Source organism: Muscardinus avellanarius, assembly GCF_963383645.1.
Source record: "Muscardinus avellanarius genome assembly, chromosome: 18".
Taxonomy (NCBI): Eukaryota; Metazoa; Chordata; class Mammalia; order Rodentia; family Gliridae; genus Muscardinus; species Muscardinus avellanarius.
The window spans coordinates 38,624,949-38,642,479 of NC_137804.1; the positions used below are offsets into that span (position 1 = coordinate 38,624,949).

A 17,531-nucleotide genomic window follows, 5' to 3' on the forward strand; every position below is an offset into this window, starting at 1 on the left:
CCGAGGCGGAGCTGCGCATGGAGACGCCCATCGAGCGCGAGATCCGCCGCAGCTGCGAGCGCGAGGAGAGCCTGCGCCGCAGCCGGGGCCTGAGCCGGGGCGCGGGCCAGGAGCTGGTGCAGCTGCGCGTGCGGCCGGTGCTCGGCCGGCCCGGCCCGGGGCCCGCGCTCCCGCGCGCCCGGGAGCGCGCACGGGCGGGCGCCCAGATGCAGCGCGACATCGCGCGCGAGGCGCACCGGCAGGCGGCGCTGGCGCCCCCCGAGCGGCCGCCGCGGCTGGGCGAGCTCCGGCGGCTCTTCGAGGGGCCGGCGCCCGGCCGCGCCCCGCCGCCCGGCCGCGCCCCGCCGCCCCCCGCGCCGTCGCTGCTGGAGCAGGAGGTGCGCGAGGTGCGCGCGCGCGAGCAGGAGCTGCGGCGCCAGCGGCTCTGCGTCTACGGCGCCAGCGAGCCCCCCGAGCCCGCGCCCAGCCTCGCGGGTAAGCCCGCGCCGCCCTCCGGCCCGGGGTCGCCGCTGGCGCTCCGCCCCGCCCCTCCCCCCGGGCTAGTCCCCGAGCTCCGTCCCGCGGGCCGCGATGGATCCGCGGGTCCGCCCTCCGTGGCTCTCGGGAGCCTTTCTTGCGAACCCCGACCCTGCACTCCTCCTGGTTTTCGGGTCCTGTCTCTCCACTCCGAGTCCGCCTCCCTCGTGTTCCCGCATCCCCGGTACCGGGTGGAGGCCTCCCCGGGGAGCAGAAAGGGAGGGTGAACACCTGTATGTATTTAGGGGGTGCGGCCGGCCTCCGCCTGGGCTGCCTCCAGCTGGTGAGAGCAGAGACAGCCCGGCTGAGGGTGCCCTCCCCCGCAGCGAGCAGGGGCGACGGGAAGTTGGCAGTGATATGGCCCCCCCGCGGAAAGGCTTCGGAGAACGGCCTGGAGCAGGTGCGAGTCCCCTCCCCAGAGCTCCTCGCACCCCTCCCTGCGGGCGCCCCGGGAGGGAAAGGTGCCTCCCTGCGCCCCAGGAGCGCTGCCCTGGCCGGCTGCAGCCCGGGGTGCGGAGGGGCCCCGGTGCCCAGATTCCCTGGATGCCACGCGTGGGTCCCTGAGGGCGGCCTCGCACTCCGTCTCCCTCTTCTCAGGAGGAGCGCAAACCTTGAGGTTCGAGTAGGCTGGGCTCATCTGCATACCTGTGCAAGCACCGGGTGGGGACGCCCCGCAGTGCCCCCGCCCGGATCGGCGGGAGGCCTGGAGAGGGGTGCGGCCTCTGCCCTGGGGACCTCGAAATCGACCAGGCCCATCCTCGACGTCGACTTTCTGAAACTCACCAGTGCCCTCTCCGAAACGGGGAAACTGACCAGCACCCACAAGCCCGTAGTTGACCAGCACCCACAAGCCCGTGAGTGACCTGCCCGGTTCAGCCTAATTGAACTAACCTTCCCTGGACTGTTGGAGGGATGCGCCCCCGCCCCGGCACACACACAATAAAGCCTCTTTCTTTTTCTGGGCAGTGCAAGCTGGGTTTTGTTTTGTTTTGTTTTGTTGTTTTTTCTCGGTCCACTTTGTCTGAGGTGGGCAGGAACGAGGAGGGTGGAGAGAGGGCTAAGAAAGCCACTAGGGGCGCCGGCCGGAATGCCGGAATGCGCCCTTATCTGCTCGTGGCCCGGCGGCCAGCCTGCCCGCCTGGCTGGAGCCAAGCCCACCGGCCCGGGTCCTACTGCCCCCTGGCGGCACAGGCGCGAAACGCGGCACTCAGATTCTGACTTTTTTTGGTACAGGACTGAACTCGGGAGCATTCTCCGAGTTACATCCTCAGCCCTATTTTATTTTTTACTTTAGAAACAGGGTCTTTCTACGTTGATCAGAGTCTTACTACTTGCCGAGGCCGTTCTTGAACCTGCGATCCTTCTGTCTCAGCCTCCCAAGTGCCAGGATTGCAAGCTTGTGCCACCACGCCCAGCTTCTTTTCTAGACTTTTACTAGGGACAACGGCTGCCCCGTCCGGCACATTGGCTAGACAGAGGCGATGATGTGAGGCCGTTCCTGCTTGAGATATGTGAACAATAATTGGAAAATAAAAGTAGTAGTGAGGGATGCAAGCCCCTCCTGGATGTCTGCAGCTCCTGGCCGTCCTTCTCCACCTCCTTCCTCCCTGGGACCAGGTCATTGTGTGGGGTCAGTTTTGAGGAGGAGGCAGTGGCCTATGCCTGCACTCCCAGCTATTCGGGAGGCCAGGGCAGAAGGATTGAAAGTTTGAAGCCAGCCTAGAAAGTTAGCAAGACCCTGTCTCAAAATAAAAAAGGAGCCATGGTGGTACACACTTCACCCTAGTACATGGGAGGCTGAGACAGGAAGGTGGATGTTTGGAGGTCAGCCTCAGCAACTTGGCAAGACCGCGTTCCCAAATAAATGGATGCCGTGGTACAGACTTGGAATCCCAGTACTTGACAGGTTGAAACGGGAAAAATCCCCAGTTCAAGGACAGCCTCAGAAATTCAGTGAGACTTTCAGAAACCTAATGAAACCTTGTTTCAAGAGAAAAATTAAAAAGGGCAGCGGGTGTAGCTTGGAGGTAGAATTCGCCTAGGTTCAATCCCCAGTATCATGAAAATAAATTAATACGCAGGTGTGCTGGCATAGACCTGTAACCCCAGTACTTGGGAGGCTGAGACAGGAGGATCGCAGGTTTGTGGCCGGCATCAGCGACTTAGTAATGAGGCTCTAAGCGACTTAGTGAGAGCCTGTTTCAAAATAGAGAATAAAAAATAGGGCTGGGGGTATAGCTCAGAGGTAAACTCCTGAGTTCAATCCCTAGTACCATAAATAAATAAATAAATAAATAAATAAATAAATAAATAATAAATAAATAAATGGGCTGGGGATGTCGCTCAGTGGCAGAGCACCCCTGGATTCAGTCCCCAGTACTGCCAATAAGTAATTAAGTAGTGCACAAGTGGTGTTCAGGAGGGCCGGAGGAAGGGTGGCAATATCACTTATCTGTAATCGGGCCTGTAGCTGTCAGTTTTCCAACCCTAGTTCTTTTTTTTTTTTTTTTTTTTTTTTGTGGTACTGGGGTGGAACCCAGAGGCTTTCTACCTCCGGGCTATACTCCCAGACCTTTTTTTATATTTTATTTGGAAACAGGGTCTCACTAAGTTGCTGAGAGCTTCACTAAGTAGCTGAGCGATCCTCCTGTCTCAGCCTCCCTCCCAAGCGCGGGGATTACAAGCTTGCGCTGCCACACCCGGCTCTTTCTTTTTTTTGTTGCAGGTCTGGGATTGGAACCCAGGGGCATTTGACCTCCGAGCTGCACCCCCTGCCCTATTTTTTACTCTTTATTTTGAAACCGGGTCTCACTGAGTTGCAGAGGGCCTCACTAAGTAGCTGAGGCTGTCCGCGAACCGCGATCCTCCGGTCTCAGCCTCCCAATGGGATTACAAGCGTGCGCCACCACGCCAGCAACCCTGGTTATTTTCTCTCCCCGACGTGGGGTTCAGTAAACACCCTAGTTGTCTGCCAAACTGAATCTATGCAGTTCACATTCTGTGGCTCTACTTTTTTACTATTTTTGGTGCTTTACCCCCCAGCTGTATTTTAATTTTTATTTGGAAGAAGGATCTCACTAAGTTGCTGAGAGCTGCGCTAAATTGCTGAGGCTGGCTTCGAACCTGCAATATTCCTGTCTCAGCTTCCACTGTACTGGGATTACAGGCCTGGGCCAGCATCCTGGGCTTGTGGTTATACTTTTACAGCTTCTCAGAAGTGCAGCAAGAAGCTGGATGTTTGGCACATGCTTGTAATCCCAGCATTTGGGAGGCTTGGACAGGATGATCAAGGTTTGAGGTTCGCGGACAGCCTCAGCTACTTAGTGAGGCCCTCTGCAACTCAGTGAGACCTTGTTTCAAAATAAAGAATAAGAACCAGGCACGGTGGTGCACACTTGTAATCCTAGCATTTGGGAGGCTGAGACAGGAGGATTGCGGTTTGAGGACAGCCTCAGCTACCTATTGAGGCCCTTTGCAACTCAGTGAGACCCTGTTTCAAAATAAAGAATAAAAAATAGGGCTGGAGTGGAGCTCAGAGGCAGACTGCCCCTGGGTACCATCCCCAGTACCGCAAAGAAAAAAAAAAAAAAAAGGAAAGAAAAAGAATAAAAAATGGGTCGCAGGGTATAGCTCAGAGGTAGAATGGCCCTGGGTTCAATCCCCAATACTGGAAAAAAGAAAAGGGCACCAAGATCAGAGAAGGTGAGACCCGGTAACATTTTAGAACTGTTGTTTAAACCCCTTGAGCTTTCAATTCTGTCCTATACGTCGAAACAGCAAGTGTCTAGTGAAACACAAATGATGAAAGCGAGAGCGGACAGATCTGTAGGCTTTGCACGCCAGAGCTACTTAGTCCAAGAAGGGCCTGCCTCCTGAGGGGGCCTTCCAGGCTTGTGGTTGGCTGCAGGCTTGAGGGTGACCCTGGAAGTCTGCAGACAAAGGCAGGAAAGAGCCACGGCTGCTAGATGGGGGGTGGACACACTCAGAGCCTGTTCTGAGTGGGGCGTGGTGGCACATGCCTGCCATCCAGTACATGGGAGGCTGAGACAGGAGGATCGCAGGTTCAAGGCCAGGCTCAGCAACATAGTGAGGCCCTCAACTTAGTGATAAGAGTCTCTTACATATGGAATCTTACATATAGCTTACATATAGAATCTCCTTGGGTTCAGTCCCCAGCACCACAAACAAACAAACAAAAAAACAGCCTCAGCAAGTAGAGAGACTCTTATCAACCAAATGAGACCCTCTTTCAAAAATAAAAATAAGGCCAGGCATGGTGGCTCACGCTTGTAATCCCAGCACTTGGGAGGCTGAGACAGGAGGATCACACAGGTTTGAAGCCAGCCTCAACTCAGCTACTTAGTGAGGCTTTCAGCAATTTAGTGAGACCCTGTTTCCGGAGTGTAGCCTCGTGGTAGAAGGCCCCTGGGTTCCATCCCCAGTACCACAAAAAAATTAATAAAAATAATACTGGGTGTGGTGATACACACTTGTAATCCCCAATACTTGGGAGGCTGAGACAGGAGGATCTTGGGTTTGAAGCTACCCTCAGCAACTAAGTCTGCCAACAACTTAGTGAGACCCTGTTTCAAAATAAAAATTAAAATAAGGCTGGAGACGGGCGTGGTGGCGCACGCTTGTAATCCCAGCATTTGGGAGGCTGAGACCTGGAGGAGCGCGGTTCGCGGACAGCCTCAGCTACTTAGGCCCTCCACAACTCAGTGAGACCCGGTTTCAAAATAAAGGAAAAAAAAATAGGGCAGGGGATGTAGCTTGGAGGTTCAATGCCCCTGGGTTCCATCCTCAGACCTGAAAAAAAAAAAAAATAAGACTGGAGGTGTATTTCGTAGAATGCCCCTGGGTTCAATCCCCAATACAAAAAAAAAAAAGCCTGTGTGAATTCTCAGGGAGAGGTAGGAACCCCGTATGGAGAAAGTGAAGAGGGTTGTTTATGTATAGACTGGAGATTCTCTAATTTCCTTGCATATTACATTCAACTGAGGTCTCTGCCAAGTAGGACCGGGGATGTGGACATCAGGTTATTTTTGTGGTACTGAGTACTGAACTCGGGCGTTATACCTCTGAGCTACGCCTTCAGCCTTATATTTTATTTATTTATTTTTCTGTACCGGGGATGGAACCCAGGGGCATTCTACCTCCCAGCGACACCCCCTGCCCTATTTTTTCTTATTCTGAAACAGGGTCTCACTGAGTTGCAGAGGGCCTCACTAGTAGCTGAGGCTGTCCTCGAACCGCGATCCTCCCAAATGCTGGGATTACAAGTGTGCGCCACCACGCCCGGCTTTGTTTCTATGCTTCTATTGGGGCATTAGAGACTTACTTCATAATGTGGCTCAGAATGCCAGGGACATACGTGGACACCACTCCTGACCCCCTCCCCACGCCTGGTATTGAGATTGACACTGGTATTCTGACGTATTACATTATGTCAATGGAAGTCATTTTCCTTGACCTTTCCCCTCTCCACTTCCCCAGTCCACCTCCCTGACTCCACTGGAGTTTCTCCTCCATTAGATGAAGACCTCTTGTATTCTGAATACTCCCTAGCTTCTGCATATGAGAAACAGCGTCTAAGTTGCTGAGGCTGGCTGCGAACCTGTGGTCCTCCCGTCTCCTGGGTCCCAAGTCCTGGGATTACAAACATGTGCCACCATGCCTGGCCTTGGCTCTTTTTTACTTTTCATTTTTTTTTACTGGGGATGGGACTAAAAGCTGTCCCTCAGTGTAAAGAGACACAAAATGAGCCAGATGTGGCGGCACATGCCTCTAAATCCCAGGATGTGGGAGGCTGAAGACACGTGGATCACAGGTTCAAAGCCAGCCTCAGCAACCTAGCAAGACTACTTAAAAAAAAAAAAATGCGGAGTGTGGTGACCCACACTTGTAATTCCAGCATCCAGGAGGCGGATACCAGAGGATCATATTTCGAAGACAGCCTTAGCTACTTAACAAGGCCATTCAAAACTCAGTGAGAAAAGACAGGTGTGGTGGCGCAGGTTTGTAATCCCGAGCTTGGGAGGCTGAGACAGGAGGATCACACAGGTTTGAAGCCAGCCTCGGCTACTTAGTGAGGCTCTCAGCAACTGAGTGAGACCCTGTTTCCAAATACAATATATCTGGGAGTATAGCCCGGAGGTAGAAAGCCCCTGGGTTCAATCCCCAGTACCAAAAAAAATTTTTTTTAATTAATTAAAAACAAAAATAAAAAATATAATCCATGCCGGGCATGGTGGCGCACGCTTGTAATCCCAGTACCTGGGAGGGGTTCGTGGACAGCCTCAACTATTTAGTGAGGCCTTTTGCAACTTGGTGAGACCCTGTTTCAAAATAAAGAATAAAAAACTGGTCTGGGGGTGTAGCTAGGAGGTAGAATGCCCCTGGGTTCTGTCCCCAGCACCACACACACACACACTACACACACACACACACACACATATAAAATCCATTTGTACTACTCGAGTATTTTTCCAAAGGGACTGAAATCAGGAAATTATAGTAATATGTGCATATCCATGTTTATAGCAGCACAATTCATAAAATCCAAACTAAGCCGGGCGTGGTGGCGCACGCTTGTAATCCCCACACTTGGGAGGCAGAGACTGGAGGATCGCGGTTGGAGGACAGCCTCAGCTACTTAGGCCCTCTGCAACTCAGTGAGGCCCGATTTCAAAATAAAGAATAAAAAGTAGCTCAGAGGTCGAATGCCCCTGGGTTCCATCCCCAGACCCGCCAAAAGAAAAAAAGAAAATACAAACTATGGAACCAAGGTAGGTGTTCAACAGATGAATGGATTACAAAATTATGGGATATACACACAGTGGAATTCTACTGAGAAGAGCAAAATAATGTCATTTGCAGGAAAGTGGGTGGACCTGGAGAACATGACATTAAATGCAATCAGCTGGGTCCTAGGTTTTCTCTCATACGGGGAAACTAGAGTCACTGGGAGACCACAGGGCCTCCAGATAATGGGGGACCTCCGTGGAGCGGGACGGCGGTCCAGAGGAAGGGGTCACACCCATGGACATAATGTACAGATGTGAGGGGACCAGTGTCGACCTCAGTATGCTGCCTGGGAAGCGCGGGGAGTGAGGGGCGCCCACCGGGTGCGGTGCGCGTGTCCTTGACTATGGACTGAATTCTGTGACAACTACATTATGTGATATAATGCACTGAAAAAGTATACCAATAATAAAAGGGCTAGAGGTGTGGCTCAGTAATAGAATTCCTCCGGGTTCAATCCCTAGTACCCCCAAATAAAGTAAAATAAAACATTCAAAATAAAGGGCTGGGGTGTAGCTGGGAGGCAGAATGCCCCTGGTTCAACCCAAGGTGCCTGCTCCCCCAAAGAAAAGACAGCGAAATGACGACGCCAGGAAAGAAGACACGCTTCCTCGAAGAGCGTGTGGCCGCGGAGGGCCGATTCGAGTCCCGGGTGGCGCGGCGTGGACAGGTGAGTTCGCTTCTCAGTTCACCGGAGCCTCCTCTCCGGTCCCAGCATGGAGTCCGACCGATCCCAAGCTGGAGCTTCCTGGAACTGCCCTGTCCCGCCCGCGCCCCGGACACCCCACCGAAGGACAGCGAGACCGGCCGGGCGCCCCGCTCCAGACCGCGGCCCCGCGCGAACCTCCCGCTCCCCGCCCTGCCCCGCCCGGCCCTTCGGAAACGGCTCGCCCGCACTTTCTCCCGTGCCCGTCGGGAAATGTAGTCTTTTACATGAGAAAGGAACCACTTCCGGGTTAGGACCGGGGCGCGTGGGCGTGACACCGAGCCTCTTCCTTCGGGGGCGTTGAATTTCCCTGCTACCCAAAACTTGAGGGTTTCTGGGTTCCGGTTGTCGACCGGCGCCGCTACTTCCCCTTTTGCTTCACGCGCCCTCTGCGCATGCGCGGGCCCTAGCCTATCAGCGGGCTAGAGGCCGGAGCCCGGCGACTACCTTTCCCAGAAGACGGCGCGGGTGGGCGTGGCCTTCCCCCAAGGGGCGGGGCGCGGCGCTCCGAGCGGACGCTGAGCCTGTGACCTTTTCTTTTATTTAACACAAAACGGGTGTGTGAGTCCGCCCTCGGGGTTGCACTGTCGGCCTGGCGGGACTCGGTGCAGACAGGAGAGCTCGGTCCATCCCTGGAAGGCGAGGCCGGGCTGCGCTGGAAGATCGTTGGACCCTTCCCCGGGCCTCTGTCTTGGAGTTTGGAACTGTCAAGCCCGGCCCCCGCCTTCTTCCTTCCTCCCGTTCAAGGCCCCTGCGAGGCCCACGCCGAGGGTCCGGCAGCGCTCGGGGGCCGGGCCGGGCCTGCCTGGCCGATCAGAATCTGCACCAGCAGGTCGGTGGCTAGCATGTGCGATGGTTCCTCGAAGCCAATAGTCAGTAGCTGTTGGTAGTCCCCAGGCGGCTGCGGGCACAAAATCCTGGGGGCCGGGGACAGGCAGGCCCGTACGTGAGAGGCCCCCTGCCCCTCGGGAGCCCCTGCCCCGAGTGAGACGCTGTGGCTGCTGAAAGAGGCTTTCTTGGGTTAAGAGAAGTTCTTTCCTTGCTATCGGTGAGAAACTTAGTGATGTCTCCGAGAAGTGGACGCATTGGTCTTAATCCGGCCACTGGGCTGGCTGCAATGCCCTTGGGCAGGTAACTTAACTTCTCTGACCACCTGTTTCCTTTGTAAAATGGGGCCTTGGTTCTAGACCTCAGTGGTTTGTTACATGAGTTTGCATAAAGCACATTCAAGGCACAATAAAATGTTATCCTAACACGATAAACTGGTATTCTTACCAAGGGGAGCAAAGCACTGGGTGGGTTTCTGCCTCCTCCCTCACGAGCCCAAGCTCACGTTGCCCTCGCCCTGGCTCCTACCATGAGTACAGATCATCCTCAGCTGGTCCCAAGGGCACCCATCGACCAATGGACCACAGCTTCTGGATCTGGGGGCACGAATTGGCTGGACTCTGGCCTGTGTCCTCCCAAGTATCTCGGTAGCACAGGAAGTAGCTGCGAGGGGAGAGAGCGGCCATTAAGAGCGATCAGAAGCCTGGCCTGGTGGTACACGCTTATAATCTCAGCATTTGGGAGGCTGAGACAGGAGGATAGCGCAGGTTCGAAGCCAGCCTCAGCTACTGAGTGAGGCCATTTGCAACTCAGTGAGACCCTGTTTCAAAATAAAGAATAAAAAAAATAGGACTGGGGGTGTTGCTCAGAGGTAGAATGCCCCTGGGTCTCATCCCCAGCACCGCAAAAAGAATCTTGGGGTGTAGCTCAGAGGTAGAACACCCCTAGGTTCAGTCCTCAATAGCCCTGTCATCCTCTGCCCCCCACATACAAAGTGATTAGTTTCCTAGCTATTGAGTTGAGAGATTCAATTTTAGGAATAAGGTATCATCAGAAGTCGCCCTGAAGCTCCCAGGTAAAGATGTGACACCCGTCTCTCCCGAACAGCTTGCCTTGGTTTTTTGGTGGTACTGAGGATTGAACCCAGGGGCCTTCTACCTCCAAGTTACATCCCCAGTCCTACTTTTTGTTCTTTATTTTGAAATAGGGTCTCACTAAGTTGCAAAAGGCCTCCTCACTAAGTAGCTGAAGCTGTCTGCAAACCGTGATCCTCCTATCTCAGCCTCCCAAATGCTGGGGTTACAAGGTGCGCCACCACACCCAGCTTCCAGCCCTATTTTTATTTATTTATTTATTTATTTATTTATTTATTTATTTATTTATTTATTTATTTTTGTGGTACCGGGATGGAATTCAGGGGCATTCTTCCTCCGAGCTTCACCCTCAGTCCTATTTTTTTTAGTCTTTTTTTTTTTTTATCTTTTGAAACAGGGTCTCACTAAGTTAAGAAGGGCCTCGCTAAACACCTGAGGCTGTCCGAGAACTGCGATCCTCTGGTCTCTACCTCTGAAGGCTGGGATGACAAGTGTGCGGCACCCCAGGCCCTATTTTTATTTTATTTATTTTATTTTATTTTTTGTGGGTCTGGGGATGGAACCCAGGGGCATTCGACCTCCAAGCTACACCCCCTGCCCTATTTTTTTTTTTTTTTTTGAAACCGGGTCTCACTGAGTTGTAGAGGGCCTCACTTAGTAGCTGAAGCTGTCCGCGAACCGCGATCCTTCGGTCTCAGCCTCCCAAATGCTGGGATTACAAGCATGCGCCACCATGCCAGGGAGGCCCTATTTTTTTATTCTTTATTTTGAAACAGGGTCTAAGTGGCAGAGGGCCTAAGTTGACACTGGCTATGGACCCAAGATCCTCTGTCTCAGCCTCCCAAGTACTGGGATTACAGGTATATACTATACCCGGTGACAGCCTGCCTTTTTTTTTCTTTTTCTTTGTGGCTTTGTGGCACTGGGAATTGAACCTAGGGGCATTCTACTTCCAAGCTACATCTCCAACCCTATTTTTTATTCTTCATTTTGAAACAGGGTCTGAGTTGCAAAGGGCCTCACTAAGTACCCGAGGCTAGCCACAAATCTGCGATCCTCCTGTCTCAGTCTCCTAAATACTGGGATTACAAGCATGCACCACCATCCCTGGCACAGCCCTTTTTTTTTTTTTTTTTTTTTTTTTGGTGGTACTGGGGTTCCTAGAAACCCTTCTGCCTCTGGGCTACACTCCCAGACCTATTTTATACTTTTTTAAAATTTGGAAACAGGGTCTCCCAAGCCAGTGAGGCTGGCTTCGAACCTGCGCGATCCTCCTCTCTGCCTCCCAAATGCTGGGATTACAAGCATGCGCCACCATACCCGGCCTATTTTTTACTCTTTATTTTGAAACAGGGTGTCACTGAGTTGCAAAGGGCCTCACTAAGTAGCTGAGGCTGTCTAGAAACCGTGATCCTCCAGTCTCAGCCTCCTGAATGCTGGGATTACAAGCGTGCGCCACCACGCCTGGCACAAGGATTTTTTTTTTTTTTTTTTTTGCAGTACTGGGGATGGAACCCAGGGGCATTGTACCTCCAAGTCACGCCCCCAGCCCTATTTTTTTGTCTTTTTATTTTTGAAACAGGGTCTCATTGAGTTGCAAAGGGCCTAAGTAGCTGAGGCTGTCTAGAAACCGTGATCCTCCTCCAGTCTCTGCCTCCTGAATGCTGGGATTACAGTGTTCATGTACCACCAGCCCAACACAAGGACTCTTTTTTTAAATCACACCCTCTCAGCCAGGCATGGTGGCACACGCTTGTAATGCCTGCGCTTGGGAGGCGGAGACAGGATGATCACACTGGTTCAAAGCCAGCCTCACTGGCTTAAGAGACGCTGTTTCCAAATAAAAATATAAAATAGGTCTGGGAGTGTAGCCTGGAGATAGAAGTGTTCCCAGGAACCCCAGTATCACCAAAAAATAAACAAAATAAATAAATAAAAATAAATTCCACCCTCTCATTAAGATAAAAAGGTAGCCGGGCGTGGTGATGCATACTGTAATCCCAGTACTTGGGAGGCTGAGACAGGAGGATTACTCAGGTTTGCTACTTAGTGAGGCTCTCAGCAACTTAGTGAGACCCTGTTTCCAAATAAAATATAAAAATAGGTCTGGGTGCATAGCCTGGAGGTAGAAAGCCCCTAGGTTCCATCCCTAGTATCACAAAAAAATAAAAAACGTAGCCGGGCGTGGTGGCGCACGCTTGTAATCCCCTGCTTGGGAGGCGGAGACAGGAGGATCGCGCTGGTTCGGAGCCAGCCTCGCTGGCTTAAGAGATCCTGTTTCCACATAAAAAAGTTAAAAAATAGGAGTGTAGCCTGTGGGAGTGTATCCTGGAGGTAGAAGGGCTTCCAGGAACCCCAGTACCACCAAAAATAAATAAATAAAATAAAATAAAAAACGTAGCTGGGCATGGTGGTGCAGGCCTATAACCCAAGTACTTAGGAGGCTGAAACAGGAAGATCACAGGTTGCAGCAAGACCCTGTTTCAAAATAAAAATAAGAAGCCAGGCCATGGTGGTACACCCTTGTAATCCTAGTACTTGGAGGCTATGACAGGAGGATCGTAGGTTGGCTAACCTTAGCAGCTTGTGAGGCTCTCTGTAACTTAGTGAGACCCTATTTGGGTTCCATCCCCAGACCCGCAAAAAAAAAAAAAAAAAAAAAAGAATAAAAAATAGGTCTGGGGGTGTAGCTCAGAGGTGTAGCTCAGAGAATGCTTCCTGGGTTCCATCCCCAGTATTGAAAAAAATATATATATTGGGCTGGGAGTGGGGCTCAGATGTAGAATGCCCCTGGGTTCTATCCATGGTACTACCAAAAAAAAAAATTATATATATATATAATATATATATATATTATATATATATATATATATATATAGAGAGAGAGAGAGAGAGAGAGAGAGAGATAGCGCACGCGCGCGAGCAAGCGAGCTGGGGGTATAGCTTGGAGATAAAAATGCCCTTGAGTTCAATCCCCATTGTAGCAAAAACAAAAACCAAACCAAACCAAAACAACAAACCCTTGGTTTCCTATACTCTTTGGTGGCAGTTCAGAGGCCCATATTAGCATTCAACATGGGCCGGGGAGGGCTCGATTTGGGGAAGGGGACTCACTACTCCACACGGGTGTCCTGTCCGGGGTTGCCGGGCTCTGGGCTGGTCTCCAGGTTCCAGCGCATTTTCTTGTACAGGTATCGGGGGAAGCGGCTGGCCGTGTAGGCGGCTGGGGTGCAGTACCTGAAGATGGACACTTGGTGGGATGGGCTGATGGAAAACCTCCCACAGAAGAAGCAGGAGATGCTGCAGGAGACAGGGGGACAGAAGATGAGACCGGGGCCCAGACTTTGGTACCGCTCCCATCCCACCTCCCATGCTTCTACCTCAAGGGGTCTGTCTCCTCTAGGTCCACGAAGCCGAAAGAGGCATACATGAGCACCAACTGTTCCAGGCGCAGGGTCAGCTGCTGGGAGATCTCCAACAGCTGCGGGGAAAGGGGGGGGCACGGTGAGATCGGCCTGCAGGCAGCCCCTCCCCAACCCCCAGGCCTGCCTGAGCCCAGAGCAGAGACGGGGCATGGGGTCTGCGAAACTCCACACACCCCCTTTCGAACCAGCTCCTGCAGGGCTCCATAGATGTGGGGGACACTCCGCGCGGCGGCCTCCAGGTACAGGAAGTAAGGCTCGCACATCTTTAAGAAGGTGGGCATGGCCTTGGCCAGTTGTTCCTTCTGTACTCTGTCCCTGCTAAAGGGAGAAGGGGGCCTTTACCCGGGACCCCCTCACACCCCAGCCCTGGTTTCTCACTCTGCTCACCCCCCACCTCTATCCGTGGCCTCAACTCCCATTACAGAAGTCCCTGAGTGTTTGCCAGGCCTGGTGGTGCACGCTCGCGATCCTGGCCAGTCGGGAGGCTGAGGTAGGAGGATCGAAAGTTGGAGGCTATCCTGGGAAAGTTAGGGAGACGCTGTCTCAAAAAGTAAAATGGGAGCCCGGCGTGGTGGCGCACGCTTGTAATCTCAGCATTCGGGAGGCTGAGACAGGAGGATTGCTGTTTGCAGACAGCCTCAGCTACTTAGTGAGGCCCTTTGCAACTCACTGAGACCCTGTTTCAAAATAAAGAATAAAAAACAGGCCTGAGGGTGTCTCTCAGAGGTAGAATGCTCCTGGGTTCCATCCCCAGTACTGCAAAATAAAATAAATAAAAGAAAATAAAAGAAAAAGAAAAAGAACTGGGAGTGTAGGTCAGTGGTGGAACACCCGGGAGTTTATTCCTCAAATGAGGTGGGAGGGGGCAAAACCAAAAAATCCTGTGCCAGGCCTTTCTCAGAGCTCTTTCAGGCCCGCCCTACATCACACCTATTTGGAACACCTGTCAGTTCTGACACCTGAAGCCGGGCGTGGTGGCGCAGGCTTGTAATCTCAGTACTTGGGAGGCTGAGACAGGAGGATCGCAGGTTTCAGGACAGCCTCAGCTACTTAGTGAGGCCTCCACAAATTAGCGAGACCCTGTTTCAAAATAAAGAATAAAAAAATAGGACTGAGGGTGTAGCTTGGAGGTAGAATGGCCCCTGGCACTAAAATAAAAAAAAATATATTTTTGTGTGTGTGGAACTGGGGGTGGAACCCAGGGCCTTCTACCTCTGTGTTATACTCCCAGACCTATTTTATACTTTATTTGGAAACAGGGTCTCACTAAGTTGCTGAGAGCCTCACTGAGTAGCTGAGGCTGGCTTTGAACCTGTGCGATCCTCCTGTCTCATCCTCCCAAGTGCGGGGATTACTAGCGTGCGCCACCACGCCCGGCAAAGAAAAAATATTCTGACACCTGACAACTGACTTTTGCAGGGTGAAGCTCAGAAACCTGGGATTAAAGGAACCTCTCAGAGGATTCCAATGGACAATGAAATTTGAGATCAGAGTGCCTTTTCTCCTGGTCTGGGAATTGCTTGTCCGCTGGGGTCTCAAACTGGCAGGCCTAATCGGCCTCAGATGGGTTTTATTCTGTTGGCATGAGGTTCAAAATTAAGCCAGCATTTAAAAGCCGGGAGAAAAAGTCCCAGACACTTGCCAGCCCCCGGCCTGCACTGCTTTGGGCAGGCCTAGCATTTGTGTCCCACCCCACCCCAAGTCCACCGTCCCCATCACCCTCAGAGACTGGGTTCGCAGCCAGGAGCGGTGAGGCACGCCTGTAATCTCACTTGGAAGGCTGAGACAGGAAGATGGCAGATTCATGGCCAGCCTCAGCAATTTAGCAAGGCTGTTTCAAAATAAGAAACAAAAAGGAGTAGCTTCGAGGTAGGATGCCCGAGTTCAATTTCCAGTACTAAAAAAAAGTTAAAAAAAAAAAAAAAGAAACTGGGTTCCTAAATAATTTTCATTTTCCGGCCGGCCCCTGATGCTTCTAAGTCTGCGACCCTGCTGTGGCCGCCGAGGCTGTGGGGGCCTGGGCCCCTCCAGGAGCACCTGTAAAGAAGGTAGCTTTGGAAGTCGTCCGCCTTTTTGAGCAGGTAGCGCAGCTGCTCCGTGAGGGGGCTGAACATGGCATCCAGGGGCAGGCGAGCCGGGGCTGGCCCGCGCTCGGGGGCCAGCGGCTCCGGGGCCAGCGCGGCGGCGGCGGGGGCCTCCAGCAGCTGCCCCTGGGAGTCCTTGGGCTCCAGCTCCGGCGAGTCCTCAGGCCGGTCCGGTGGCGTCGACCAGGCCGGGTCCCCGCAGGGCTGCGGCCCGGGCTCCAGGGCGTCCAGCGGCGGCGCCTCTCCCGGGCCCAGCGGGAGCGGCCCCATGAACCACGGCTCGGTGGCCATGGAGGGGCTGGGGCCGGGGGTCCGCGTTCCGTAAGTCTCCGCCGCTCTCGTAGGCCGAGGGTCGACCCCGCCCCAGGATCCCGGGAGGCCTCGGGCTGGCTGGGGCCGGGTCCGCGGCCCCCCGACTCGCCCCTGCCTCGACCTCTCCGCGGGCGCCGCGCAGCGCCGGGGGAATCCGCCTCTTTTGAATCTCAACACCCGCGAAGGGCGTGCCGCTCCGACGGCGCCGCGCACCTGCGGCCCGTGCGCCCGCGAGCTCGGGGACCCGGCGCGAGGAAGGGGCGAGGGGCGGAGGGCGAGACCCAGGCCCGGGCAGGGGCCGGGGATCCTAGGGGTGCAGTCGGGGGCCAGCGCCTTTTCCTCTTCCAGGAAGTTTCCTAGGGAGGAGGGGGTCCCTAATGTGAGCCCCAAACGGGAGAAGAGCGGAGTTATAGACCAGGGCGTCCACACCCAATCCCCATCTGTGACCCGGGGCCTCCCACTCCACCCACCCCACTTATTTACATTTGTCGGGCTAGCTGGGCGTGGTGGCGAACGCTTGTAATCCCAGCCCTTGGGAGGCCGAGACAGGAGGATCACACAGGTTCAAAGCCCGCCTCAGCTTAGTAAGACCCTGTTTCCAAATAAAGTATAAAAAAGGTCTGGGAGTATAGCTCGGAGGTAGAAAAGCCCCTGGGTTCCACTTCCCCGGCAGCCCCCCTCCCCACAGACAAATCCTCAGGCCCGCGCAGTGGCAAACATCCGTAACCTCAGTACTTGTGGGGCTGAGACAGGAGGATGGCAAATTCTAGGCCAGCCTCTGCAATTCAGCAAGGCCCTCAGTAACTTTAGTGAGATCTTGTTTCTAAGATATAAAAAGGCTGGGGGTGTAACTCAGAGGTTGAATGACCCCTGAGTTCAATCTCCAGTACCATGCACACATACACATACACACCCATAAAATAGGGCTGGAGAAGGGGGTGTGGCTCCGAGGTAGAATGCCCCGGGGTAGCCTGGGGTGGTGGCTAGACTTGAAACCCCAGTACTTTGGAGGCTGAGACAAGAGGATCACAGGTTCGTGGCCAGCCTCAGCTACTTGGCGAGGCCCTCCAAAGCTTAATGAGACCCTGTTTCCAAATAAAGAATATAAAATAGGGCTGGGGGTGTAGCTCTGGGTTCCATCCCTGGTACCAAAACCAACCAAACAAAAAAAAAACCCAGAAAGTAGGGACCTGTAATATAGGAGTGGTGTAGTTGATGGCCCCCAGCTTCTTTAATGGACGACACTGCCCTGGTCCCAAGACAGCTCTCTACCTCCAACACTTGTAGCCTGGATTCTGAGCAGTATGACAGGTTTACAGCAACAGGTATAAAACCAAGCACACTGATCTTTTTTTGGGTGTGTGTGGCACTGGGGATTGAATCCAGAGGAATTCTACCTCTGGGCTCTACCTCCAGCCCTATTTTATTTTGAAACAGGGTCTAAATTGTGGAGCCCCTCCCAAGTCACCGAGGCTGGTAGTGAACCTGCAGTCGTCCCGTCTCAGCCTCCCAAGTGCTGGAATTGCAAGCGTGCCTGCCGTAAGTACACTGAAGGTTCTAGAAACAGAGTGGACAGGCGTCCGACTCTGCCCCACCAGAAGAGCGTTGCTGCGCTCAGCTCGTTGGCTCCGCTATAAAGTGGGTTTTATGAGATCTTCTTGGAGCTCCAGACTGGACAACCAAGAAAATGCTCATAAATCTCGGAATTAACTGTTAGTCACTCAACAAATATCTGGGCACCTACTGTGTATGTCAGGAGAAA

At 53.3% G+C, this 17,531-nt stretch overlaps 2 protein-coding genes across 2 annotated transcripts; one reads left to right on the forward strand and one right to left on the reverse strand.

The window, feature by feature from the left end:
* Nucleotides 1-17: 17 nt before the first annotated feature.
* On the forward strand, nt 18-1,378 carry MISP3 (MISP family member 3; the record flags this gene model as incomplete). Its single annotated transcript, XM_080715392.1, has 3 exons — nt 18-474; nt 843-1,026; nt 1,114-1,378. The coding sequence occupies 3 exons, from the start codon at nt 18-20 to the stop codon at nt 1,376-1,378; spliced, it is 906 nt and encodes a 301-aa protein (XP_080571518.1).
* A 7,390-nt stretch (nt 1,379-8,768) lies between these two features.
* On the reverse strand, nt 8,769-15,748 carry LOC308276853 (UPF0575 protein C19orf67 homolog; the record flags this gene model as incomplete). The annotated part of the gene is made up of 6 exons (XM_080715791.1): nt 8,769-8,943; nt 9,383-9,517; nt 13,063-13,248; nt 13,329-13,429; nt 13,547-13,691; nt 15,411-15,748. The coding sequence occupies 6 exons, from the start codon at nt 15,746-15,748 to the stop codon at nt 8,769-8,771; spliced, it is 1,080 nt and encodes a 359-aa protein (XP_080571917.1).
* Nucleotides 15,749-17,531: the final 1,783 nt, after the last annotated feature.